Genomic DNA, 24,432 nt, shown 5'->3' on the forward strand with positions numbered 1-24,432 from the left:
CAGACAGAAGCAGAGTCATTGGCTGAGAACTGGTGTTGTAGTTTCTCAGCATACAGCCATTTAGCTTCCCTCACCGCCTTGCTAAACCTGTACTTAAGGGATAGTGCACCCAAAAATGAAAATTCAGCCGTTATCTACTCACCCATATGCCGATGGAGGCTCAGGTGAAGTTTTAGAGTCCTCACAACACTTGCGGAGATCCAAGGGGAGAGGGGGTAGCAACAAAACTCCACCTAATGGAGGCTTATGGTGCCCCAGATTCAAACGTCCAAAAACACATAACTGAAACCACGAAATATCTCCATACTGCTCGTCTGTAGTGATCCAAGTGTCCTGTTGGTTAGGGTGACCATATTTTGATTTCCAAAAAAGAGGGGGGCGGTGGGGGAGGTGATGCTTGTGGGATGGAGCTGGTGGTCTGTCTTATTCAAAGATGCCTTTAAATTTTAATATATTTAAAGTTTATATGTATGGATAGAAAATTCAGTTATATTACAAAATAATATCTGTCAAAGACAGAAATTTAGAAAGGCTTCTCAGAGGTTACTCAACTTGCTTTTATTATGCCTAAAATAAAAATCTTTTTACAAGTTTCAATTGTACAAAAATAAATATAAATGTAAAACAAATGTAAAATCTCTGGAATGAAATAATGATAGAAATAATGTCTCTTCTGTATTAGAAAAATCAACTTGTAAAATAATAGCTATCTTTTCAAGTCTTACTGGACAAATAAATAAATAAATTATAGCTGCTGCGCAGCAATGGGTCGAGTCTGGACATTTTTAGGCAATTCTGAGCAACAAGCAGAAGAATTGGAAGACATTTAGGAATTTAGCAACACAATCTGCCTTTTGCATCAGCTGAGGCTTGAACTCACAACTTCTGTGACTAAGGATCAATGTTTGTCTCTCTGAGCTAATTAGTCAGTGACGATTCATGTGTAGCTTCACAAACTGACTAAGCCAGACGTGCAGGTTTAGCAGCCGTCCGTGCATGGAAAGGCAGATTTCAAACCACTGTAAAAAATTCAGTTATCGAAACAAAAATCTGAAAATACACATATTGCATCTAGACAGCATGGATATGTTGGTAATTTATTTTAACAATGATTGATTTGCTTCATAAGTGAAAAACTGATGTTTAACTAGTTGAGCTATGTGCAAAGTGAGAAGCCTCAGATGGTTTCACACTGAAGTATTGACATTGGATCTTTGTGCAAAGCTTGGTTTATTTTCAAGCATGAGAAGGCAGATTTTCTAGCATAAAAAAAGACATGAAGATGCTGCACAGTGATGAGTCACGCTCAGGCAATTTTAAGCAATAAGCTGGAGCACAAGAAGATGTTTACATTACAATGTGGATTCTGCACCAATTGAGGCTTGAACCTGCAACCTCTGGAACCTAAGACAGTCATCTACCGCTCTGAGCTAACTGGCAAGTAGCAACTCAACAGTGGTTTCACAAACTGAGTATGCCGTTCACTGTTGTGTAGGAAAGCAGCCATCTGTGCATGGAAAGGCAGATTTGAAACCACTGTAAAAAATTCAGTTATTAAGACAAAAATCTGAAAATACACATATTGCATCTAGACAGCATGGAGATGTTGGTAATTTGTTTGTAACAATGATTGATTTTCTCCATAAGTGAGAAACTGATGTTTAAAAGTGCCATTTTTACATTGACTCCAATTGTTCACATTAGAGCAAAATTCAAAATGCTGTCAAAAATTCAGTTTTTGAGATCAAAATCTGAAATTTGCCACACATCATCTACCATGACTCTAGAATTTTGCCATTTTTTCATCTTGGAAGCTTAGAATAATGCTGTGCCGCCGGTGTCTGCTGCTTCCTCGTTGTGAGTGTTGGAGATCCGCCAATAAGGCAGCCTCTCGGGAATTACGCACACACACACACACACACACACACAAGGAAAACTGGACATTATCATCAATTTATAAACACCCCCAAAAGAGGACGTTTGGTCAGCCTACTGTTGGTGCTGCTGGATCACAGCAGTATGGAGATATTTCGTGGTTTTAATTATGTGTTTTTGGACATTTGAATCTGGGGCGCCATAAGCTTTCATTAGGTGAGTTTTGTTGCTACCCCCTCTCCCCTTGGATCTCCCCAAGTGTTGTGAGGACTCTAAAACTTCACCTGAGCCTCCGTCGGCATGAGGGTGAGTAGATAATGGCTGGATTTTCATTTTTGGGTGCACTATCCCTTTAGACTCTTTAAACCTCTCCTTACTCCTGAACTCCTCTTCCTTCAGCTGCCTCAGCTGTCTGAGTTTAGGACTAAACCAGGGTTTGTCATTGTTATACCTCACCGTGATGCATGATGGTATACAGCAGTCCTCACAGAAGCTGATGTATGATGTCACAGCCTCATCCAGACTTTTGGTGGCGGTCCTGAAAACATCCCAGTCAGTAGTGTCCAAACACGCCTGAAGATCCTCCGCAGCATCACTGCTACACTTCTTAGATGACCTCATAACAGGTTTACAGAGCTTTAACTTCTGCCTGTATGAGGGAATCAGGTGGACGGTGGCGTGGTCAGAGTGGCCCAGTGCAGCGCAGGGGACGGCATGATAGGCATTGTTGACAGTTGTGTAACAGTGATCCAGGATATTCTTCTCTCTGGTCGGACATTTTATAAACTGTTTGTATTTGGGGAGTGAGGTTACCTTTGTTAAAGTTGCTAAGGACAATAACTAAGGAGTGTGGGTAAGTCCGCTCCACACACAGTATCTGGTCGGCGAGCGTGCGCTGTGCCTCCTGCACGCTGGCCTGCGGTGGGATGTAAACACCGACCAGAATGAATGAAGCAAACTCACGGGGGGAATAAAAAGGTTTGCAGTTGATGAAAAAAGATTCCAGATCACGAGAGCAGTGCTGCTGGATCACTGTCACGTCATTACACCAGCCACCGTTAGTATAAAAACAGATACCTCCACCTGAAGTCTGAAGTCTACAATTATCTCCACTGTCTCCACTGTCCCGTCAAAGATGAGTCCAATGATGGTGGCGTCATCCGCGAACTTCAGGAGCTTGACGGACTGATGACTGGAGGTGCAGCTGTTGGTGTACAGGGAGAAGAGCAGAGGAGAAAGAACACAGCCTTGGGGCGATCCAGTGTTGATAGTCCGGGTGTGAGAGACATGTCTCCTAGGGCTGCTCGATTAATCAGATTTTAATCTTGATTATGATTTGGGCTTTCAATGATTATGAAAACAAAATAATCGACATGAAACGATTATGCGCTTCTTACTTTACTCTTGTTGTCTTGTGTTGCAAATCAAACGCACCTGGAAACAGCGCATGAGCAATACTGCCCCCTGCCCTCCTCTCCTCTATTCACTCCATGAGCCAGTTAAGTAGGTGAACTATGAATAATGCAATGGGCAGGTGATCGCGGAAGATTTCAAAAACAGCGTGCAGAAAATGGTAGAGTGAGAGCGAGAGAGTTTGGTCTGTGTGTGTGCGGATGTGTCTGTGTGTGCGCGCGCGCATCGGGTCTGAACTCCGCCATATGCATTACAGAAACCACCTTTAGTTTTGCCGGAAAGTTCCGTGTCACGATCTGCTCTGAAGAGTTGGAAGCCTGCCAGCTGCAGCGTAGAGTCAGGTATCGATCCACACAGCCACGTCTCCGTGAAGCACAAAACTGCAGATAAAGAAAGTTTTCACCATCAGCAGCTGAAGTTCATCCAGTTTGTTGGCCAGTGAACGCACGTTGGAGAGAAATATACCTGGCAGCGGTGTGCGGAGACACACAAGCACACCGGCACATTTCCCCCTCCTCCGGCGTTTCACTACATGAGCAAAGGTGAGGACACCTTTGGCCAAAAAGCCCAATAAATCCACTGAAGGCTCAAGAAAAGTGGGATAAAAATCCCAACTGGAGTTGTTCCCCTGATGTTCATAAGCTCTTCTCTGGTGAAAAAGATTCGGGAACTGATGCAAAAAACAGAGTTTACAAACAAAACAAGGCAAAACAATGCACACCAAAACACAGAGGCAGCCTTCCGTGGCACCATCTTGATGATGATCGATTCTGGCATTAGCCTAGAAACAATTTTAAAAACTGTTAGAAATCTGTGGGCCCATCCATGGGTGTTTTTGAGTATTATGATATGTAAAACAACTGCTGTATTTTTTGTTGTTTAAGTGATTTACTCATATGACATAATTTGAAAGCTGCACTCCTTGTGGTGCCATTAATGCAGACCATTTTAAGACACAATCACCACAGCAAGTTCAATAAACATTTCTGTCAGACAAAGAACAAAGAAACAGTTATAACTTATCTATGAACCGTTATCATAATCCACAGATCCATATTATCTAGACCAAATCACAGCTTACACAGCTCTCATGTCATTTCTCACACATTGACAGTGATCCAGACGATCTAAATCCTGCAAAATATTTAGTCCAAAAACATTATTACTGGGGATGTACAATAATATTTGCATAATATCAGCTTTAAAATGAACAATATTGCAGTTTTAATATGAAGTATTAGAATCAGCCAACATGCTTTTTATTATTTTGCACTATGAATGAATATTACATACATTGAAAAGTATTGTATTTCATGTCTCCATCCTCTGGTGGGCCATCATGATATGAGTATGCATGCATATGATGTTAATTCCACTACATAAGAGACTTGATGATGACTAAAATTAGGTGGGGAAAAAAGCGGATTGATATTTATAACGGTATCAGTTATAAGCCAAATAAGTTGTTACATATTGGCACTGGATATAGACAAAAAAAAAATCCAATTTCGTCCATCCTTAATTATTACATCCATAGATATTGTTTTACGTTCATGTTTCTCCACACATTATCCATAATTTCTCCCATTCTGCACACTAAGGCCCCGTTCAGATGTAGCGTCTAAAAGCGAGTGGAAAACGCCATCCATCCTTTTATCCAAGGTGCTTCGGAGGAGGCTACTGTCGCGCCTGCCATTACTAAGCAACCAAAACCGCCTGTCGTTCACTGTCACTTAACAGGGGCAGTAAAAACAAAAAGCGTATCATCATGCTCACCAGTTATCCCAAGCTCCGAGCTGATAATTCTCCAGGCATTGTTCCTTCTGTTGGAGTCAAAATAGCACGACGAAGACAGGTCGTATAACTCTGGGTATCCCTGGACAAGAATGATCAGTCGCTCCTCCATTGCTTGCTGCCTTTCACACGACCTAATGTTGTGAAGTCCATTGGACAGAAAGGAAGAAGCAGGTCCGTGGAGCTGATTGGTTGATTCTGATCACATGACATGCAGTGCGCTTGCTGCATTCGAAAAAGTTGAGATTTTTCCATCTCTGTGCGCCGTGGACGGGCACGAAAAACAGGCGCGTCGCACCGAATGCGCACCGCTACGGCATTGCTTTGGATTGTGAGCGCGCTTGACGCGCATCTACATTGAAACTAATGGATTTGTGCGCGCAAAAGACACTACATCTGAACGGCCCCCTAAGTAACCAACTGGCATATCTCAAATTGGAGGCCAGCACCTTGCCTTTACTCTGACACCTCATATCAGCCAATAGGATCTACTAGTGCTGTTGCTATGGCCTCGATAGCCAACCAGAGCCTGCACTGAAGGAACAAATTTCCTGTAGTTTAGAGGTATTTTAAGAGCCAGCGAATGGCCCATCTCACCCGTGGCTTATGGGTCTTTTCGTCAATGACTCTCCTCACCTCCAGAGTTTTTAACCCGTTACTAAATTTACAGAGATGATAAACAAATGGCCCCTATGTTGTCTTAAGGGGAAAAGGTTTTGTTTTTGTTTGTTTTTTAATCAATTTAGGTTTTCTAGAAGTACTTTCTATACAGTAAGCTTCTAAATAGACATTTCTGTCTATTTCTGTCTAAGAGACAATAAATTCATAACATAATTGAAAGAAAAACAGGTTTTGGAATTGATATATGATGATTAAATGAAAGATGTCATGTAGCTCTGTTGAGGCCAGTGTCTCTGTCTCCACCCGCAGGCAGTGCTGGGGCAGCAGCCATCAGGGCTGAGCAGCCTAGCCCAGGTGTCTGCCCTGCTGGATATCTCTGTCCAAGCCCTGGAGGACACACAGCAAGAGGGACTGACACCAACAGACATGATATCCCTCATCCAGCTGCTGTCTCTGGCTTCTGATGTCCCCAAACAGCCTCTCACCGACAGCACCAACCACAGCCAAGACAACATCCAGGAGCTCAGCCAGCACTTCATCAGCGTGGCCGACAGCATCATCAGTGAAGACAATGTCCTGAAGTGGCAGGACATCAAAGAGGTACACATATACAGTAGCACTGCCTATTCTCAGGCCCATACCCAACAAAAAGACTTCAGACAACTAGTGGTGATGAAGGCCGCCTGCTGCATTGCCTTACATGGCCATGTCTCAGCCAAAAGAAAGTTGTACATAAACACACCGCAAAGAGTACAGCTAGGCACCCAGAACACTGCTCAGCCTTGCAGCAAATTTTTCCCAGTGGCGATTTGCGGTATTGCAGCAAAAGAATCCCTATCGGCCCAAAAAGCATTTTCCCCATAGACCACCATTGTAAAAGCCACATCTGTGAAACTGTTGACAGAACACTTAGAAGTGCAAACAAGGTAATTTATGAGCCATGGTGGTTTTATATTTGTAAAACTTTCCATAACCCAAGGAAAGCAAATTAAAAATTCATGACATCATCACAATGTAAAGGCATATTCAGTGGGCCGCATACCGCAGAAGTAAACCTGAAAGCTAGAAAAAAATTTTAGGGTATGCGCCAAGTGAGCAACTCCATTGGAATAAAAGGCGCCATCTTGGAGTCTGGTATCAAGTTATCATTAAAAAATCATTAAAAAACCTATGACTACAGCCAACAGCCAACCAGTATGTACTGTATGTTCTGCTCCTGTGTGAGAGGAAATTACTCTCCACACCAGCAGACAGTGGTAGTCTCTATTCATCATTCAAATAGGGAAACCAGAGGACCATCTTGACGGTAGTTCGTCATTTAGTACATTATCAACACAATCCAATGTCTAAAAGAACAGAACATATTTACCATGTGCCAGTGAACAATAACACAATCCATCAGGAAATGTTTCTGCTAAAGAGCTTGCATGCAGAATCCGCTGAAAAAAGCCGACAGGGGCCAACGAGGGGCAACAGTGTGGGACAAACTGCACCGACTCGGGCATCAGATGCTCACTGACAGTCCAACATTGACTGATGGCCAACCATCAGCTTTGTTTGTCAGGGCCCGAATAGACATTAAAAAAAATAATAAATAAAAATCTACAAAGTAATACATTTTATGAGTGTGGAGGCACTACAAATTATCATGGCAGCTTCCAAATGAAAATAATACATTTTTAAATTCCTTTTTTTTTTTTTAATACTTAAAAACAAAAGACTACATGCTCCTGTGTTAGAAAGTTATTTTCAGCCCTCATACTCCCAAACACCTTTTCATATCCGTTTGGATCCTGCTTGAATTCACTGTTTAGTCAAGGCAATGCAAACTTGTTTTAGTTCATGTTTAAGGACTTTTTGTTGAAAATGTTGTCCCAAATCCAGGCCAAGGTACTCCTGATGATATCATCAGTCTGATGACATCATCAGTGTTATTTTCTCAGACTTTAGAAAAATCCTCCTGAGCCACAACTGTGTTGATAGGCTGAGTAGTACCTTCTGTGATGGGTAAAATGAAGTACCTGTGTATCAATACTGAGTTCATCCTCTCAAAACTTAAGGCACAGTTCTCTTTACCATCATGCAGCTCAGCACAATGATTAATAGGGGAGAGTGGGGTAAGATGAGCCAATTGGTAAGTTGACCCATTCCCTCTTTTAAGGTGACAATGCACATTAGTTGTCATGTGACCATCAAGTCAGGAAGCACCTGACATTTCAAATACAGTGGGGCATGGGTGGGGCTGCCCTGGGGACACAGGGGCAGCGGGCCACAACACCCCTTAAACAGGGGGTCTCTCTTACACATAATCAGTTATGACCACTACTAACAGCCATGGTGTAGCCGGTTGGAGGCCCTTTTGTGCTATGCGCTTTCTATCATCACTGCATAGTGGATATCACACATGAGTCAAGATACAGACTCATTCAAATTCAGCTGGTCTGACGAAACATAATAGCCCCCTCACTCATGGTTACAATTGTAAACCAGCACAGAAATGATAAATACAAACAAAAACCACTATGTTCTGAGGAGACACATTAAAAATACCATAAATCATAGACTAACATTTGTATTTCAGAAAAGGGTTAGCTAATTATGGAAGGATGTGGACGTCCGTCAGCGTAGTGTTGCAACACTGTGTTCAAATCTCAGGTATATCACAACAAAACAAAAAGAAGGCACCACCTTGCAGCAGTATTTGGCGTTGCAGTAATAGCACAAATCTGGCTGTTACATGAGCCAAGGGCCATCTTTGGTGCTGGAACATTTTAACTTGACAGTCAACTTGTTTTCTTTATTTGTTCTTCAGAACAAGCATTTCCGATAAAGTGGCTTCTGTATGTTTTATTAGACATATAGGCATATAGGATTGCTTGTTTGTTTGTTTTTTTTTCTGAATATTAAACAGTATTCAGTTGGTTTTATGTTGTTTAGGTAGCTTTAAAGGGCCAGTGTGTAAAATGGGTTGAAAACAGTGACATCAGTGGTCAAATTCTAGATTGCAGGGCTCACTCGCTCACCCCTCCCGTTGGGTAAATGACGGTGGCCTCGTAGGGACAAAAAGCCTTGCGCACGAGTTTTTCAGGAGTAGGTCTATCTAGCGACGAGTGAATATTTATTTAGAAATCTAAACCATGTTACGATATTGTAATGAATCCCTCACGAGCAGGAGACCAGAGGAGCGTTGGGGAAAAAGGCCAGTTTATTTGAGCATTCCAAAAACTCCGGTAACACTCCACTCCGTCCCAAACTCTGACTCTTCTAGCGTAACAGACACACTTCATACATACACACTTGTTTACCATACTGAGTGGGGACCCCCTCCCCTCTCTGTTCAACCAATCTCCAGTCCGCACACTGACTGACAGCGTAGCCTGTAAACAGAGCTCAGCTGTTTATTTAGCCTAGCAATATCTCCGGACTATAGTAGCTGCAATGGACGACTTTGAATGCGATTTTGAAGAGTTTCTTGTCGCGGACACAGACCCAGAGCCATACCCGTTTGAGCCGGAGCATACAGATGAAGAACTCCATGTGTTTGATGCTGAGCGGGCGAGAAGAGAGGCTGAATGCACAGAATGGGATTCGGTGCTACTGCTGCCATTGTTGGGGAGATATATCATCAGGAAGAAAAGCGCCGCAGAGAGTGCATCACAAGGAGAGAAGTTGCGTCTTCTTTTCCTCGCAGATGATGGTTCGGATTCTTTCTCTCCTGTTGCGTGGTAAGTGTGGTCCATTCGCAAACTTTATAACTAAAAAAACTTTTCACTACTCTCTATTGACGAACTACTAACACTCTCTGCTGTTTCTTCCTCCTTCTTCCTTCCTTCCGCTGTCTTCGTTGGTTCATTTATACACGCGAAACGCGTTCTCTGGCTGGCTGGATTGTCCGCTCGGTCTGCCGTACATACATGGCGGCGCAAGATGGCGACCTAAAGCAAGGCCCTTGCTATAAATATATATATATATATATATATATATATATATATATACATACAGTACAGGCCAAAAGTTTGGACACACCTTCTCATTCAATGCATTTTCTTTATTTTCATGACTATTTACATTGTAGATTCTCACTGAAGGCATCAAAACTATGAATGAACACATGTGGAGTTATGTACTTAACAAAAAAAGGTGAAGTAACTGAAAACATGTTTCATATTCTAGTTTCTTCAAAATAGCCACCCTTTGCTCTGATTACTGCTTTGCACACTCTTGGCATTCTCTCCATGAGCTTCAAGAGGTAGTCACCTGAAATGGTTTCCACTTCACAGGTGTGCCTTATCAGGGTTAATTAGTGGAATTTCTTGCTTTATCAATGGGGTTGGGACCATCAGTTGTGTTGTGCAGAAGTCAGGTTAATACACAGCCGACAGCCCTATTGGACAACTGTTAAAATTCACATTATGGCAAGAACCAATCAGCTAACTAAAGAAAAACGAGTGGCCATCATTACTTTAAGAAATGAAGGTCAGTCAGTCCGGAAAATCGCAAAAACTTTAAATGTGTCCCCAAGTGGAGTCGCAAAAACCATCAAGCGCTACAACGAAACTGGCACACATGAGGACCGACCCAGGAAAGGAAGACCAAGAGTCACCTCTGCTTCTGAGGATAAGTTCATCTGAGTCACCAGCCTCAGAAATCGCAAGTTAACAGCAGCTCAGATCAGAGACCAGATGAATGCCACACAGAGTTCTAGCAGCAGACCCATCTCTAGAACAACTGTTAAGAGGAGACTGCGCGAATCAGGCCTTCATGGTCAAATAGCTGCTAGGAAACCACTGCTAAGGAGAGGCAACAAGCAGAAGAGATTTGTTTGGGCCAAGAAACACAAGGAATGGACATTAGACCAGTGGAAATCTGTGCTTTGGTCTGATGAGTCCAAATTTGAGATCTTTGGTTCCAACCGCCGTGTCTTTGTGAGACGCAGAAAGGTGAACGGATGGATTCCACATGCCTGGTTCCCACTGTGAAGCATGGAGGAGGAGGTGTGATGGTGTGGGGGTGTTTTGCTGGTGACACTGTTGGGGATTTATTCAAAATTGAAGGCACACTGAACCAGCATGGCTACCACAGCATCCTGCAGCGACATGCCATCCCATCCGGTTTGCGTTTAGTTGGACAATCATTTATTTTTCAACAGGACAATGACCCCAAACACACCTCCAGGCTTTGTAAGGGCTATTTGACCAAGAAGGAGAGTGATGGAGTGCTGCGGCAGATGACCTGGCCTCCACAGTCACCGGACCTGAACCCAATCGAGATGGTTTGGGGTGAGCTGGACCGCAGAGTGAAGGCAAAGGGGCCAACAAGTGCTAAACACCTCTGGGAACTCCTTCAAGACTGTTGGAAAACCATTTCAGGTGACTACCTCTTGAAGCTCATGGAGAGAATGCCAAGAGTGTGCAAAGCAGTAATCAGAGCAAAGGGTGGCTATTTTGAAGAAACTAGAATATAAAACATGTTTTCAGTTATTTCACCTTTTTTTGTTAAGTACATAACTCCACATGTGTTCATTCATAGTTTTGATGCCTTCAGTGAGAATCTACAATGTAAATAGTCATGAAAATAAAGAAAACGCATTGAATGAGAAGGTGTGTCCAAACTTTTGGCCTGTACTGTATATATATAAAAGCATAATTATAAGGCTATGAAAACCAAATGAATTTTATTTTATAGTGATTATACACTTGTATAAACATATTAATGGGTAGAATATTCAGATTCAGATTCAGATTGACAATGAACCATGCCAAATATTACACACTGGCCCTTTAAGAAAATGAATTTGGTAAATGAAAATGTATTATTACATTATCTTTAAGACAAAAGACAAAAATACTTTTTTGAATGATGTCTAAAAAGTCAGATGGTCAGTTTACCCCCAGATGACTCAATTTACCCTCTGACTCGGATCACCACCATTTTATTCCCACTTATTTTGTTTATTTTTAGTAACTCTTGTACTTATCTTACTGATGTTCTTACTCAGTTAGGCAGTGTTTTTCGCTTCTTGCTCCATAAACACTTTATATCTTGTATATTTGAAAATTTTGACTGATACTTAATACTCTAATGAAGCTCAGTGTAAGTTAAATCAGGAAGTCTTTCTGTGCTCATTCATTCACAACTCTCTCCATCCCACTCCTACTGCTTCCTCTAATCAGCTGACTATAGGTGTTCACTCTGTTAGTTATCCAGTCAGACTTTGCCATGATCTCTCTCAGCCAATCAGGATGCCACTGCAAAATTTTAAATCTGCTCTCTCTTCTGCTGCTGTCAGCCATCATTTGAGGCAGAACCTTTGTGCTGGCAGTCGCTCACCTTACCTTTTTTTTTTGCAGTCTCTTGTTGATTGTAACAAGCCAATGTGCGATTCCTCAGCAGAAGCGGAATCATCTGTCACTCATTACATTCTCCTGTTCAGGCAATCTCACCTGTTATAAGACATTATTGTCAATGCGCAACTTCATTCTTCTTTTCCACCTTCAGTCTCATTCTAAGTGACATGTAGGCTATGGATTCAAGATATGGGCCCAAAACTACACGTAACGTAATGATCTGTTTCATCGGGACACTGCGTAATTTACATACGCCCGGATTGCCACGTGCAGTTCCTGGCTACTCCGCCAAGCTTTCCACGCACACCTTACTTCTGTCCCTGGATATGCCTCAGCCTCTGCCTCGTCAGCGTCTTCATCACCACAGGCCCCCACAAGCAGCCAGCCTCCACATACAGCTGGCCACCACTTTGAGCCAGCGCTTCACTCTGCCTCCAGCCTCTCAACACCCCCGGATGCACCCGGATCCCTCATGTCGGGAGAGCCAAAAGCACCCCTGGTCGTGGGAGTACCCATTTGAAGACCGTCGCCTTATACGACAACCAAACATACAGATAATACCCACAAGACCTTTTATTCATTTATAAAGTGAGTAAATGTTAAAAGGGACGAAATGCTCAAGTTTTTCGAGACACAGTTTACTACAAATGACAGCCTACACAAATCAATAGCATTCTTATTTCACGTCACATTCTGTTTAAAGTCCAGATAATTTGAAAGTGAATAGAAAAGAATTACAGTTGTGACGTCACGAACGAACCGAATCTTTTGAACGGCTCATTAACATGAACGATGGGAACTGAGTCGCAGTTGGGAGCCGTTCGGTTTTTTTTGTTTCTTTGTTTTTTGTTTTTTTGTTTTTTTATCGCTGTGTTTCACACAGATGCACACACAAGCTCCTCCTTTGCTCCTCCACTAAGTGAGATGGAGAACAGGCACAAGGGGAGGAGTGCAGCAGAGTACACATGCGGTACTTATTTGATATGCAAATATCGCATGACGTCATCTGAGTTGTGCACACTGCCTTCACGAGTGCCTCAGGAAAAAAAAAAAAACATAGCCTGCTTAATTTTTTATTGTGTATTTATAAGTTTTTAGGTGTTGCATGAATAACATAATTCAAGGTAGCTTTATTTACACACACACACACACACACACACACACACACACTTTATACAAAGGGTAAATCCAAAATAGTGATCTCACTGTCAAAGCAGAGGGATATGGCACCACCTTGTGGAATATTTACAATGAATCCAGATCAGACTTTAAAATCTAGTCCACACATGTCAAATGAAGTTATAATCAATATTTAAGAATAATTCAAAACAAAATTCCAATTCCACCAACAGAATATATATTGGTGGGATATCTGAGTTTGAATTATTCTGATCCCAATCTCACCCCATCATCATCATTCCTCCCAGTGATTATTTCCAGGATAAAATGAGTTACCCCCAGGCTGGCTTCATAAAATAAATAAATGTAAAAATGAGCCAGTCTTTTGAATGGCTCTTTGAAAGGAACGGATCTCTAAGATCCGGCTCCCTTCAAAGAGCCATAAATCCCATCTCTAAATAGAATATATTTACGTTACCATTTTTTCATCCTTGTGTAATCGCTTCCTACACAAATGAAGGTTTAGTGCAATTTCTGAATGATGGATAATCCAGATACCACAGTAGACTGTTGATGTTCCTGTATGTCCACACGTGTCACCTATGTTGTATCTAAATTGAAGGAGATTGCAGCCGCTATGTACTCATGTCCAAGACAAATTTCCTCCTTGAGGACAATAAAGTTTATTCTGATTCTGATTCTGGTTTATATATTGTGTGTTTATTACATTTATTTTCTGTCTCTGTAGTTCTGTATTTTATGAATTCTCTATATAGGGTATTTTTTACAGGCATTTTGTACCCCCTTTGTGATCCACGGCCTCTCTGTACCGTGTTGCTTTCTGATGTGGGGGTGTGCTTTTGAGGGCAAGCCAGTCTGCCAGGAAATGCACCCTTTGCTATCTCCCACAAGGAAAGTGTCACATCCATGAAACTTACTCCACTTAACACCACCAGTGTTATAACTATACTCTCAAAAGTATTTGATGCTGGGACCAACAGAGACAAAATTTTGACTATCTCCCACTAGGTAAGTGCAATTTGAAGGAAATCTTTATGCCTAGTGGTTAAACATCTTCACCTCAACTCTTCTTTTGGGATAGACATACACAAACTCACTCATTGGGAGCATTTACAGATTTATTGTAATTAAACCATCACATCAAACAACACATTTTTTCAATTGTTTTTCTAGAAAACACATAAATAAAATAAATGTATCAGTAATAAACTAAAGATTCAAACAATAATATAGAAAATAACCAATAAAATTATAGCTGCTGCACAGCAATGGTCAGGGCCGGGCAATTTTAGGCAAAATTAGGCAATTCTGAACAACACACACACACTAAAACAAAGCATATCACAACATAGAAGTTACATCATATAATTATGGCATGCCCTTCAAATTGTGGATGAGTGGCTAAAGTAATCAGACTCATAATATACAAAGGAAAGAAAAAACTCAAGAACAAGAAAATAATAACATTAACTGCTAGCAATTATGAACAAACTGGCCTGATCCAGCTTAAAGCTAAACATTATCCATGGTGACAAAGATGAAAACATTTTTTAAAATGTAAAAGTAGCTATTGGATAGACTCTGCATATTGACTGATAGCTAAGCCAAATAAACAGGGAAAAGAGACAGGGGATAACAGGGAAAAGTGTTGATAAAGAGTGTTTGTCTCTCCGCAAAACTGCCTGGATCATAATTATTTTAACCTTGGTAGTCTCTAATCCACATAGCATGATGCCTGAACATAGGACTTTCACATTAGAATGTCTGGACCTTTATGAAAAGTTTGGGTAGATTTCTTATATGGAAATGTTGCATGAGCTGAGGCTTGAACTCACAATCTTCAACACCAAGAACGATCCTCTATCTCACTGAGCTAACTGGCAAACAGAAATGTCATATGTAGCTTCACAAATTGACTAAGCCAGTCACCTGTGTGCAAGACAGCAGCTGTTAGTGTGTAAAGGCAGATTTCAAACGACTGTCAAAAATTCAGTTTTTGAATAAAATTCTGATATTTTCCAAACATCATCTACCATGACTCCAAAATTTTGTCATTTTTTTTAATGAACATTGAAAATGTATTTAGCAAGAATTTGCAAGTATATGTTTACAGTACCGTTTATAGTCAAACATTTTGATGCACTGTAGGCTCAAAATTGTGGGAGGAGATAGGTTTAATAAGTTTTACAGTTTTTGAAAAAAAACAGAGATGGACTTCATAATTTGCAATAGGTTTAAATGTACAAAAGTTTCTTCAGTATTTGGGCTACAATTTGGTGAAAGTTGCAAATCTGTAGCACATATGGTTGATTTGTTTTGAATTTTCAAAATTTTGAACTTTAGAGGCTTGCTGTAGCGCCACCATTAGGCCGATTGGCCTGTTTTTGCAGCTGAGGCAATCTGGCATGGGACTGGACCTTTGTGCAAAGTTTGGTGATTTCTGGTGATTTTTCGCGCGTGGGAAGTCTTGTCTTTCTAGAAAAAACAAATATAAATAAATACATCAATAATAAAGTGAATATTCAAACAATAATGTAGAAAATAACCAATAAAATAAATAATGAGTAAATAATAATTTAAATACTGTAAAAACTAGAAGGGCACTCAGTAGAGTGTATACCTTTGACAGGGTCATATCTCCCATGTAAAAGAAAGTGTAAAAAATATGACAGAATGCACCCCTTTTTCTACATCCTGCTGACAGACAAACAAACCAACAGATGTGGGTGAAAACACAATCTCCTTGGAAGAGGTAACAAGGGACACCACTACTTGCATGCAGGGCACACATACTGCTCATCCACTGGATTCCTCTGTATACATTAATGGTGGTACCACCTCTTAGCCTGGTTCCAGACCATAGACCCCGCCCACTCAACTGAGTAGGCTTGCATCTCTGGTCTGGCATACTGCAATGAATTTGCGATTTATCTCGTCCAAACGATGGACGGACCAATGAACGCGGGGGGTGGGGGCAGGTCTAGCGATTAGCCAATCAGCGCCACGCTAATGGCGACCGCTACAGATCCTATAGACCGCATTAACGATGCTATCGAGGTATTTCGCCACTACTTGCGTTAATGGAGGACCAAATTAAGGAAGCTGCTAAACTGGATTTAACGGCGATGCAGCTGGGCGTGCACAACGACGGAGACATTTTAAACGGGCAATGCTCGCTCGTTTTCAGCACCCCCCGAGGCATGGATACTAATGACATCAGATTCTGGGTGAGATGTTGATCTCTACTGATTGGTGAGGGAAAAATCAAATTCCCTCCCCCTTGTAAATCGCCTTCAGTGGAGGTGATGTCTGACTGAAGGTTCTGAGAGCTTCAGTCTGACACTCAGGCTAACCACCTCTGACAGACGTCACAGCAAATCTGGAAAACAGTAGTACATAAGTGTTAGATAAGTTTTGCATTATGGGGTATCCCTAAAGATAGAATATCTCTAAATTAATTGACTGCTAATATTTGAACTATTCCTTGAATTTTTGGAAGTTCTCACCAACGTAAATGTTGTGTTCTAACTAAAAATTGAATTAATCTTGAAGTAAGTATTTAAGTATATTGAAGTAATCTTACATGTCTACATAAAGTGAGCACAACATTAATCATGCATTTAGTAGATGCTGAGGATGCAGAAGATTGTTGTAATTACCACTGCAAACCTAATGTTGATCAAGTTAGAAAAAAATATTCCTTTTCATTTTTTTTTTACATTTTGCAATGTCAAGAAATTATCCATTGTGTTTCATCCTGGTCCTCCATCCCGCAATAAAAGCACAGGCTGCTAAGATTAAGACAAACAGTATTCAATAAATATGTTCAGATTAACCTTTATTTAATGTTCAGGTCAACAAGGATACAATTTCAACCTGAAAGTTCATGGCCTTGTCACTCACTCACTCACTCACTCACTCACTCACTCACTCACTCACACACACACACACACACACACACACACAGATAGAGAACAGAGAGATATACACACACATACACCTGCTACACTGTTACAATCCAAGCACCAAGTAGCTGTCTGCTCAAGCTTTCTTTACTCTCTGCAGAGTGGGAACCTGCACAGTGTCATTCTTAAAAATGTCAAAACTTTCAAGCACTGTAACCCTCACATCTGCACATCAGGTGAGGGACAAAACAAATAAATAACTCAACATCATGTTAATGGTGGATTGTTTCATGTTGATAGAGCCAACAAAGAAAATGAAATGACTAAAATCTATGTTTGGTTATTGTGTTTCTATTGTTGTCCTTCACCTGTAATTGCTTTAAAGCTTTGATGATAATAAAGGTGAAAATCAATTGAGAATATCAGTTCAAAATAATAACCATCAGTGAAAACATTGTTTCATTTAACTTTTTCCTACATATGCATGATTTATGTCACCCTAGTCTTTATTATAGTGGATTTTTTACATAAATTATAACTTCATCACCTTAATCATACGTGTTATCTATATTGTTTGTAATTGAGAAAGAGAATATATTATATTAAGGAGTTTGTTTATGTACATTTTTACTTCTGTATTAAAATTTGCATTGCACAGTGTTAAGTCACTGGCTTATGGTTGCATAATATTTATGAGATAACATGCATAAAACCAACAACATTAAGTGACTGACAATGTAGAGCAAAAAGCAAACACACCAGCTTCTCTAAGGAGGGAAGTGGCTATGTCCAGCATCAACTTGTGCACTGCCTTCTTTGAAGTATCAAGATCGATTGACTCCCCCTGTAAAATTTTCTCTGCAAACTGAAGAGAACTTCAATTAGCAGAATGGCATAGGGATTGCATGGTCTATGATATTTTCCCCTAATTGATTACACACAAATTAAACATCAAATTTAAGGAATTACATATAGCTAGTATATGTATAGTATTACCACATTTAATAAATCCTACATCATGATGTATGAAAGCAGGTCAAGATCTTCACTTTAATTGCTACTGAATTTGAGTTTGACAATAATGTTTAGGTAACTGCATTTCACACTCACTTTTAAGGCATGTGTGCTGCATGTCCACCTTGAAACATTGCAGCCTTTTTTCCTCATGAATGCTCTAAAATATGTAAGTAGTACATAATGTGAAAACCGCTGCAAATAATCATTTAACAACTCACAGGATACAAGGACAACTACATTTTTGAGTCAAATTTACCTTGTAGACTTCAGGCACACCTTCATCTTTCCTTTACCTTCCCTGAGTGGATCCAAGAAAAGGGTTCTTCTCTCATGTGAGTATAACCTTTTAATATCCACATGGAGACACACCATACAATAGTCAGGAACCCATGATATAAGTGAAATTCTACAATGTAGGGTATTGTGTAGGCCTTTTTAAATGGCTAATTATGTGGAGTGTATACATCACTATAGATGTAGAGCATGTTCTCACCACAAACATCCAGTGATGTTGGTGCTTGTTCACAATTCCCAAAATAACTTTGTGTGCAGCTGGATCAATCTGAAAGTAGTCAAAAGATTCCTTGGAATGTAAAGTGCATTCTAAATAAAACATTATTATTATTATTATTATTATTATTATAAGAAAATCCCTGTTAATTGAAAAATGCATATTTGCAACATTTACAAAATGTGAAGTCCTAACAATCCAGTACATACCCGGAGTTTTCTAAAATTATTCTGCCAGATTGCCGTCATAGCATGGGTGTCAATAGCAGCTGCTTCACCAGCATTGCACTGGTTTTATTTCTTTACAAGCACTGTCAAATATGCGTTGACCACCTATAAAACTTGGTTTGCAATTGTATTGCAATGTATTTTAACTATCATTGTTGGAATTTTAGCAATTAGGGATTGGAAATGAATGATTTCATACAATAACTAGAGCACTCGGAGGGCACAGACCTCCGCCAAGCAGCTCGGATTTCCAGCCATTTTATTATTTTATCCACTTCGCTTCAACCGATCACCACCAAAATTATATCATCTGTTCCTTGTGCCATTATCAACCTTTCTTGAAAATTTTATCAAAATCCGTTCAGAACTTTTTGAGTTATTTTGCAGACAAACCAGCAGACAAACGCGGGCGAAAACATAACCTCCTTGGTGTAGGTAATGAGAAAGTTATGCCTCACTCTCAAGCTCCTTGTTACAGTTGCTACAGTTTGTAGGGGCCCACTTGGGAAAGAAGTACATGCACATCTTTCCCTGCCCATGCCTACTGCACATCTGAAAAAATACAATACTGCATTATGTAACATTATAACCATCAATCTTATAGTACAGGATTTACTGCAAAAAATATATATATCTTATACTATCTACATTTTTCAGCTGAAGCCTGTGTATATATTGGCGCTGGTGAGGTAACTGCTGGTGAGGCTGGGGCTGCTGGAGCTGTTGTGGCTGCTGGTGCTGCTGTGGAGGCTGGTGCTGCTGCTGTGGAGACTGGTGCTATGGTGGCTGGCACTGCTGGTGAGACTGGCACTGCTGGTGAGGCTGGGGTTGCTGGTGAGGCTGCTGGGGCTGCTGTGGTGGCTGCTGCTATGGAGACTGGTGCTGTGGTGGCTGGCACTGCTGGTGAGGCTGGGGCAGCTGTGGAGGCTGCTGGAGCTGTTGTGGAGGCTGGGGCTGCTGGTGCTGTGGCAGCTGGCACTCCTGGTGAGGATAGGGCTGCTGGGTGAGGTTGCTGGAGCTGTTGTGGAGGCTGGTGCTGCTGCTGCTGCTGCTGTGGAGGCTGGTGCTGCTGGGGCTTCTATGGCGGCTGGCACTGCTGGTGAGGCTGGGGGTGCTGGAGCCTTGATTTTATGAGGGATGCGGGGCAGCTCCTACCTTGCAATTTTCAAATGATCTACATTAACTTTGTAAAAACAGTACCATCTTCCGCAAGCAGATCAGCACTTTTCCCCTGTAGTGCCGTCACAGTGAAAGGGCCAAGGAAGTTTGCCTCCAGTTTGCCACCTTTTCTCTGTTGGCTTCTTACATTTTGTTTCCACACCTTGTCCCCTATTTTGAAGCCAGGCTTAGGAGCACCCTGCTTCATTTGCCTCATTGTCTTCTCCTGCTGCTTGGTGACATTGTTATGAACAATATCCTTGATTTCATCAAGGTGCTTAATGTCCTCTGACACAGCTTCTTCTGCCTGAACATCCTCGCTGTCTACCTGTGAACAAATGTTTTTACATTCTTTCATTCTGTATTTTCAACACTGCATTCATAGACCTTAAAATATATTGAGACATGTGTTTACCAACCATGAAGTGTTCTGGCACCTCTGTTGGGTTACGAGCCTCTGGCCCAAATCTCAAAAAGAATGGGGAGAACTGAGTGGTAATCTGTTTTTTTGGTCCACAACCCAAACATGGCTGCGTCCAAGTAGTCATCCCAGTTTTCAGCTTTTTTGCCACCAGCTTGCTGAGAGCTCTAAAAAAATAACAGAATTTTAACAGACAGTAGGCATCTCCCAGAAAGATATATTTATGGTCCAACTGGCATTTGCTGCTGTAAGTTGAAGACCATATGGTACATATGATGATAATGTACATAAACAGGATAATGAATTTATGTTAAATCAACCATTTGCCTCACCTTTGTATGGTACTGTTTATCCTCTCTACCAGTCCATTGGTTTGAGGATGATAAGGTGAACAAAGACTCCTTTTGATTTCTTGGCACATACATTCTTTTTTGTCTGTCAATATAAGAACATATATAGCCTAGATCAAAACACGACTAAAATATTTCCAACATTTTTTTCAAAGTATTTTCAAAATTACCGCATTCACAGACTCTTTTCCTTGATCCGTGAGTATCCTTTTCGGAGCCTCAAATTTATGGAAAAATTTAATGATGCATTCTGTCACCTCTGCTGCTCTTTTGGTACGGAGAGGATAGGCTTGTGGCCACTTTGTCAGGTAATCCACTATAACGCAGATGTACTGATAGCCATTTTTTGTGTTTTTTAATTTACCTATGCCGAGTAACTCAAATGGATGTGTTACCTGAAAAGAGCAGTACAAAATAAAAAATATACATTTCATTCTGGATACAATGTTTGTGAGCATGGTGATGTTTAAAGAAAATAGTTCAGTTTCAGTCAGTCAGAGATTTCTTCTTTTCCACATGCTCTGCTGAGACTTATGTAAAGCTTTATATCTGCAAGGTAAATATGTTTTGTGACAAAACAACAGACATCGATTATGAAAATGTGTCAACTTACCTTTATTTGGATATACTCCACCTCCTGTTTGATAATATGACTAGCTGTCTGGCACACTGCACGTTCTGACAACTGTTTACAACACGTACTCATGACAAAGTTAACTATCTCTGCTGGCATTTTTCTGTCACTTCACATTGGATTTGACGATGTATAAAACGTTTTAAAATTTCTGTAATTAATGAAAATATACATATACCTACATGCAAGTAAGGTTAGTTAAGATAGGTTACCTGTAATGTGCTAAAACTCAATAAAAAGCAAAGTACTTATTTTTTCTTCAAGTGCAGTGTTTACTTACCCATTTATCTATATCAGCAGATATCCCAGGCCAGAAAAACCTTTTCAAAATGGCATCTCTGGTCTTTTTTTATTTATTTATTTTTTTGTCCAGTGTGAGCACCTGTGGAGCTGTCATGAAAATCCCTATAAACATATGTTTAAATGTAAGCGCGCAATGTCTGTATTTAAAACAGAAATCCTAAACTCACCTTCTAGGACAAACTTTGAAGCCTTTCATCGAATCTCATTTTTTTCTTCCTTTGTTATGTTTGGCGGATACTGGCCTTTAGTTTTGTAATCCAGAATAGCCTGATACAGTACTTTATCCATCTTTCTGTCAATGTCGCTGTCGATTTCTGAGCCCTTAAAGGTGCTCCCACAAATTTGTCTGCCCAGTGGAGTAACATCATTTGGGTAATTATTGAATAATTGGATAATACAGGTACAGTAAATGCATAGCATTACATGCTGTTTATATGTATACAATTTATAATAAAGTAGCTTGACCTAATATTTCTACATTATAATATATTTTTGATCATATTACTATGTAATTATGTAAACTAAAATAAAACTGTTACACTAAAAGTGTAACAACAAAAGTGTAACATGCAGTTAATATAGGCTACTTTTATAGCCTACATCTCCATTTATTTCATATGCAAAGATGCTGATGCAATTCAGTGTAAAACAAAACATTCAAATGCATTAACTAATGTTGATAAATGGAGTAATATTTTCATGAGAGTAGTGTGTTTCTCCCAGCATCAAATACTTTTGAGAGTATAGTTATAGGACTGATGCTGATAAGTGGAGTAAGTTTCATGGAAGTGACACTTTCCTTGTGGGAGATAGCAAGGGGTGCATATCCTGGCAGACTGGCTTGTCATCAAAAGCATCCCCCCACCTCAGAAAGCAACATTATACAGAGAGGCCGTAGATCACAAAGGAAATACAAAATGCCTGTAAAAAATACCCTACATAGAAAATTCATAAAATATAGAACTACAGAGACAGAAAATAAATGTAATAAACACACAATATATAAACCAGAATCCGAATCAGAATAAACTTTATTGTTCTCAAGGAGGAAATTTGTCTTGGACATAATCAATCAATTCAATCAATCAATTTTATTTATAAAGCCCAATATCACAAATCACAATTTGCCTCACAGGGCTTTACAGCATATGACATCCCTCTGTCCTTAGGACCCTCGCAGTGGATAAGGAAAAAAACTCCCATCACGACGTAGAAACCTCAGGAAGAGCAACTGAGGAGGGATCCCTCTTCCAGGATGGACAGACGTGCAATAGATGTCGTACAGAACAGATCAACATGATAAATTAACAGTAATCCATATGACAGAATGAGAGAGAGAGAGACAGAGGGAGATGCAGGACAGAAGGTAATGGTAATAGCTTACAACAACATTAATGAAAGTAATAATATTATAATTATAATTCTGGCTATTGTGGTACAATATGTTGAAAGTATATATTAATATCTGATAGTATACATTTGTGACAGTAATCATATGTGTAAAATAACAGTAGAAGTATGACTAATGATAACAGCAGAATCAGGAGGCATCTGGCAGGACCACGGCAGCAGCACAACCACACATGCCACACTATCCAGGCACCGCTGCGATATAAGTTAACCTGCGAGACAGTGGAGCAGAAGCCGAGTTAGTGACATGCAGTATGGCTGAGTTAGCAAGATGCAGTAACAGGACATGAGAGAGAGAGAGAGAGAGAGAGAGAGAGAGAGAGAGGAGAGAAGGTGCCAGGTGTATTATAGGGGGGTCGCCTGGCAGACTAGGCCTAAGTCAGTCTAACTAGGGGCTGGTACAAGGCAAGCCTGAGCCGGCCCTAACTATAAGCTTTATTAAAGAGGAAAGTTTTAAGTCTAGTCTTAAATGTGGAGACGGTGTCTGCCTCCCGGACTGCAACAGAAAGATCATTCCACAGGAGAGGAGCCTGATAGCTGAAGGCTCTGGCTCCTGATCTACTTTTGGAGACTTTAGGGACCACGAGTAACCCTGCATTCTCAGAGCGCAGTGTTCTGGTGGGATAATATGGCACTATGAGCTCTCTAAGATATGACGGAGCCTGACCATTTAGAGCTTTATAAGTTAACAGTAGGATTTTAAATTCAATTCTGGATTTTACAGGTAGCCAGTGCAGAGAAGCTAAAACAGGAGAGATATGATCTTGTTTCTTAGTTCCTGTTAGTACACGTGCTGCTGCATTCTGAATTAGCTGTTTTTAAAGACTTATTAGAGCTACCTGATAATAGGGAGTTACAGTAATCCAGCCTAAAGGTATCAAAAGCATGGACCAATTTTTCTGCATCTTTTCGGGTCAGGATAGGCCTAATTTTCACAATATTACGCAAATGAAAAAATGCAGTCCGTGAGGTTTGTTTTAAATGAGAATTAAAAGACAAATCTTGATCAAATATTACTCTGAGGTTTCTTAGGGTAGCGCTAGAGGCCAGAGCAATGCCATCCAGAGAAACTATGTCATCAGGGAGTCTCTGAGTTGTTTGGGGCCAAGAACAATAACTTCAGTTTTGTCTGAATTTAACATCAGGAAATTGGTGCTCATCCAGGTTTTTATGTCTTCAAGGCAGTTATGAAGTTTTGTTAATTGATTAGTTTCTTCTGGCTTCATTGATAAATACAACTGTGTATCATCCGCATAACAATGGAAATTTACAGAGTGATTTCTAATGATGTTACCTAATGGAAGCA

The 24,432-nt window shown here is 40.5% G+C and overlaps 1 protein-coding gene across 1 annotated transcript in view; it reads left to right on the forward strand.

The window, feature by feature from the left end:
* The window catches only part of adgrd2 (adhesion G protein-coupled receptor D2), a 149,082-nt gene that overhangs the window by 20,613 nt on the left and 104,037 nt on the right, over nucleotides 1–24,432 (forward strand). Inside the window, exon 7 of the mRNA XM_049578766.1 lies at nucleotides 6,013–6,303. Coding sequence (XP_049434723.1) covers nucleotides 6,013–6,303 — 291 coding nt within the window. The remainder of the gene's footprint in view (nucleotides 1–6,012; nucleotides 6,304–24,432) is intronic.

Source organism: Epinephelus fuscoguttatus, linkage group LG6 (assembly GCF_011397635.1).
Source record: "Epinephelus fuscoguttatus linkage group LG6, E.fuscoguttatus.final_Chr_v1".
In the NCBI taxonomy this organism is placed as follows: Eukaryota; Metazoa; Chordata; class Actinopteri; order Perciformes; family Serranidae; genus Epinephelus; species Epinephelus fuscoguttatus.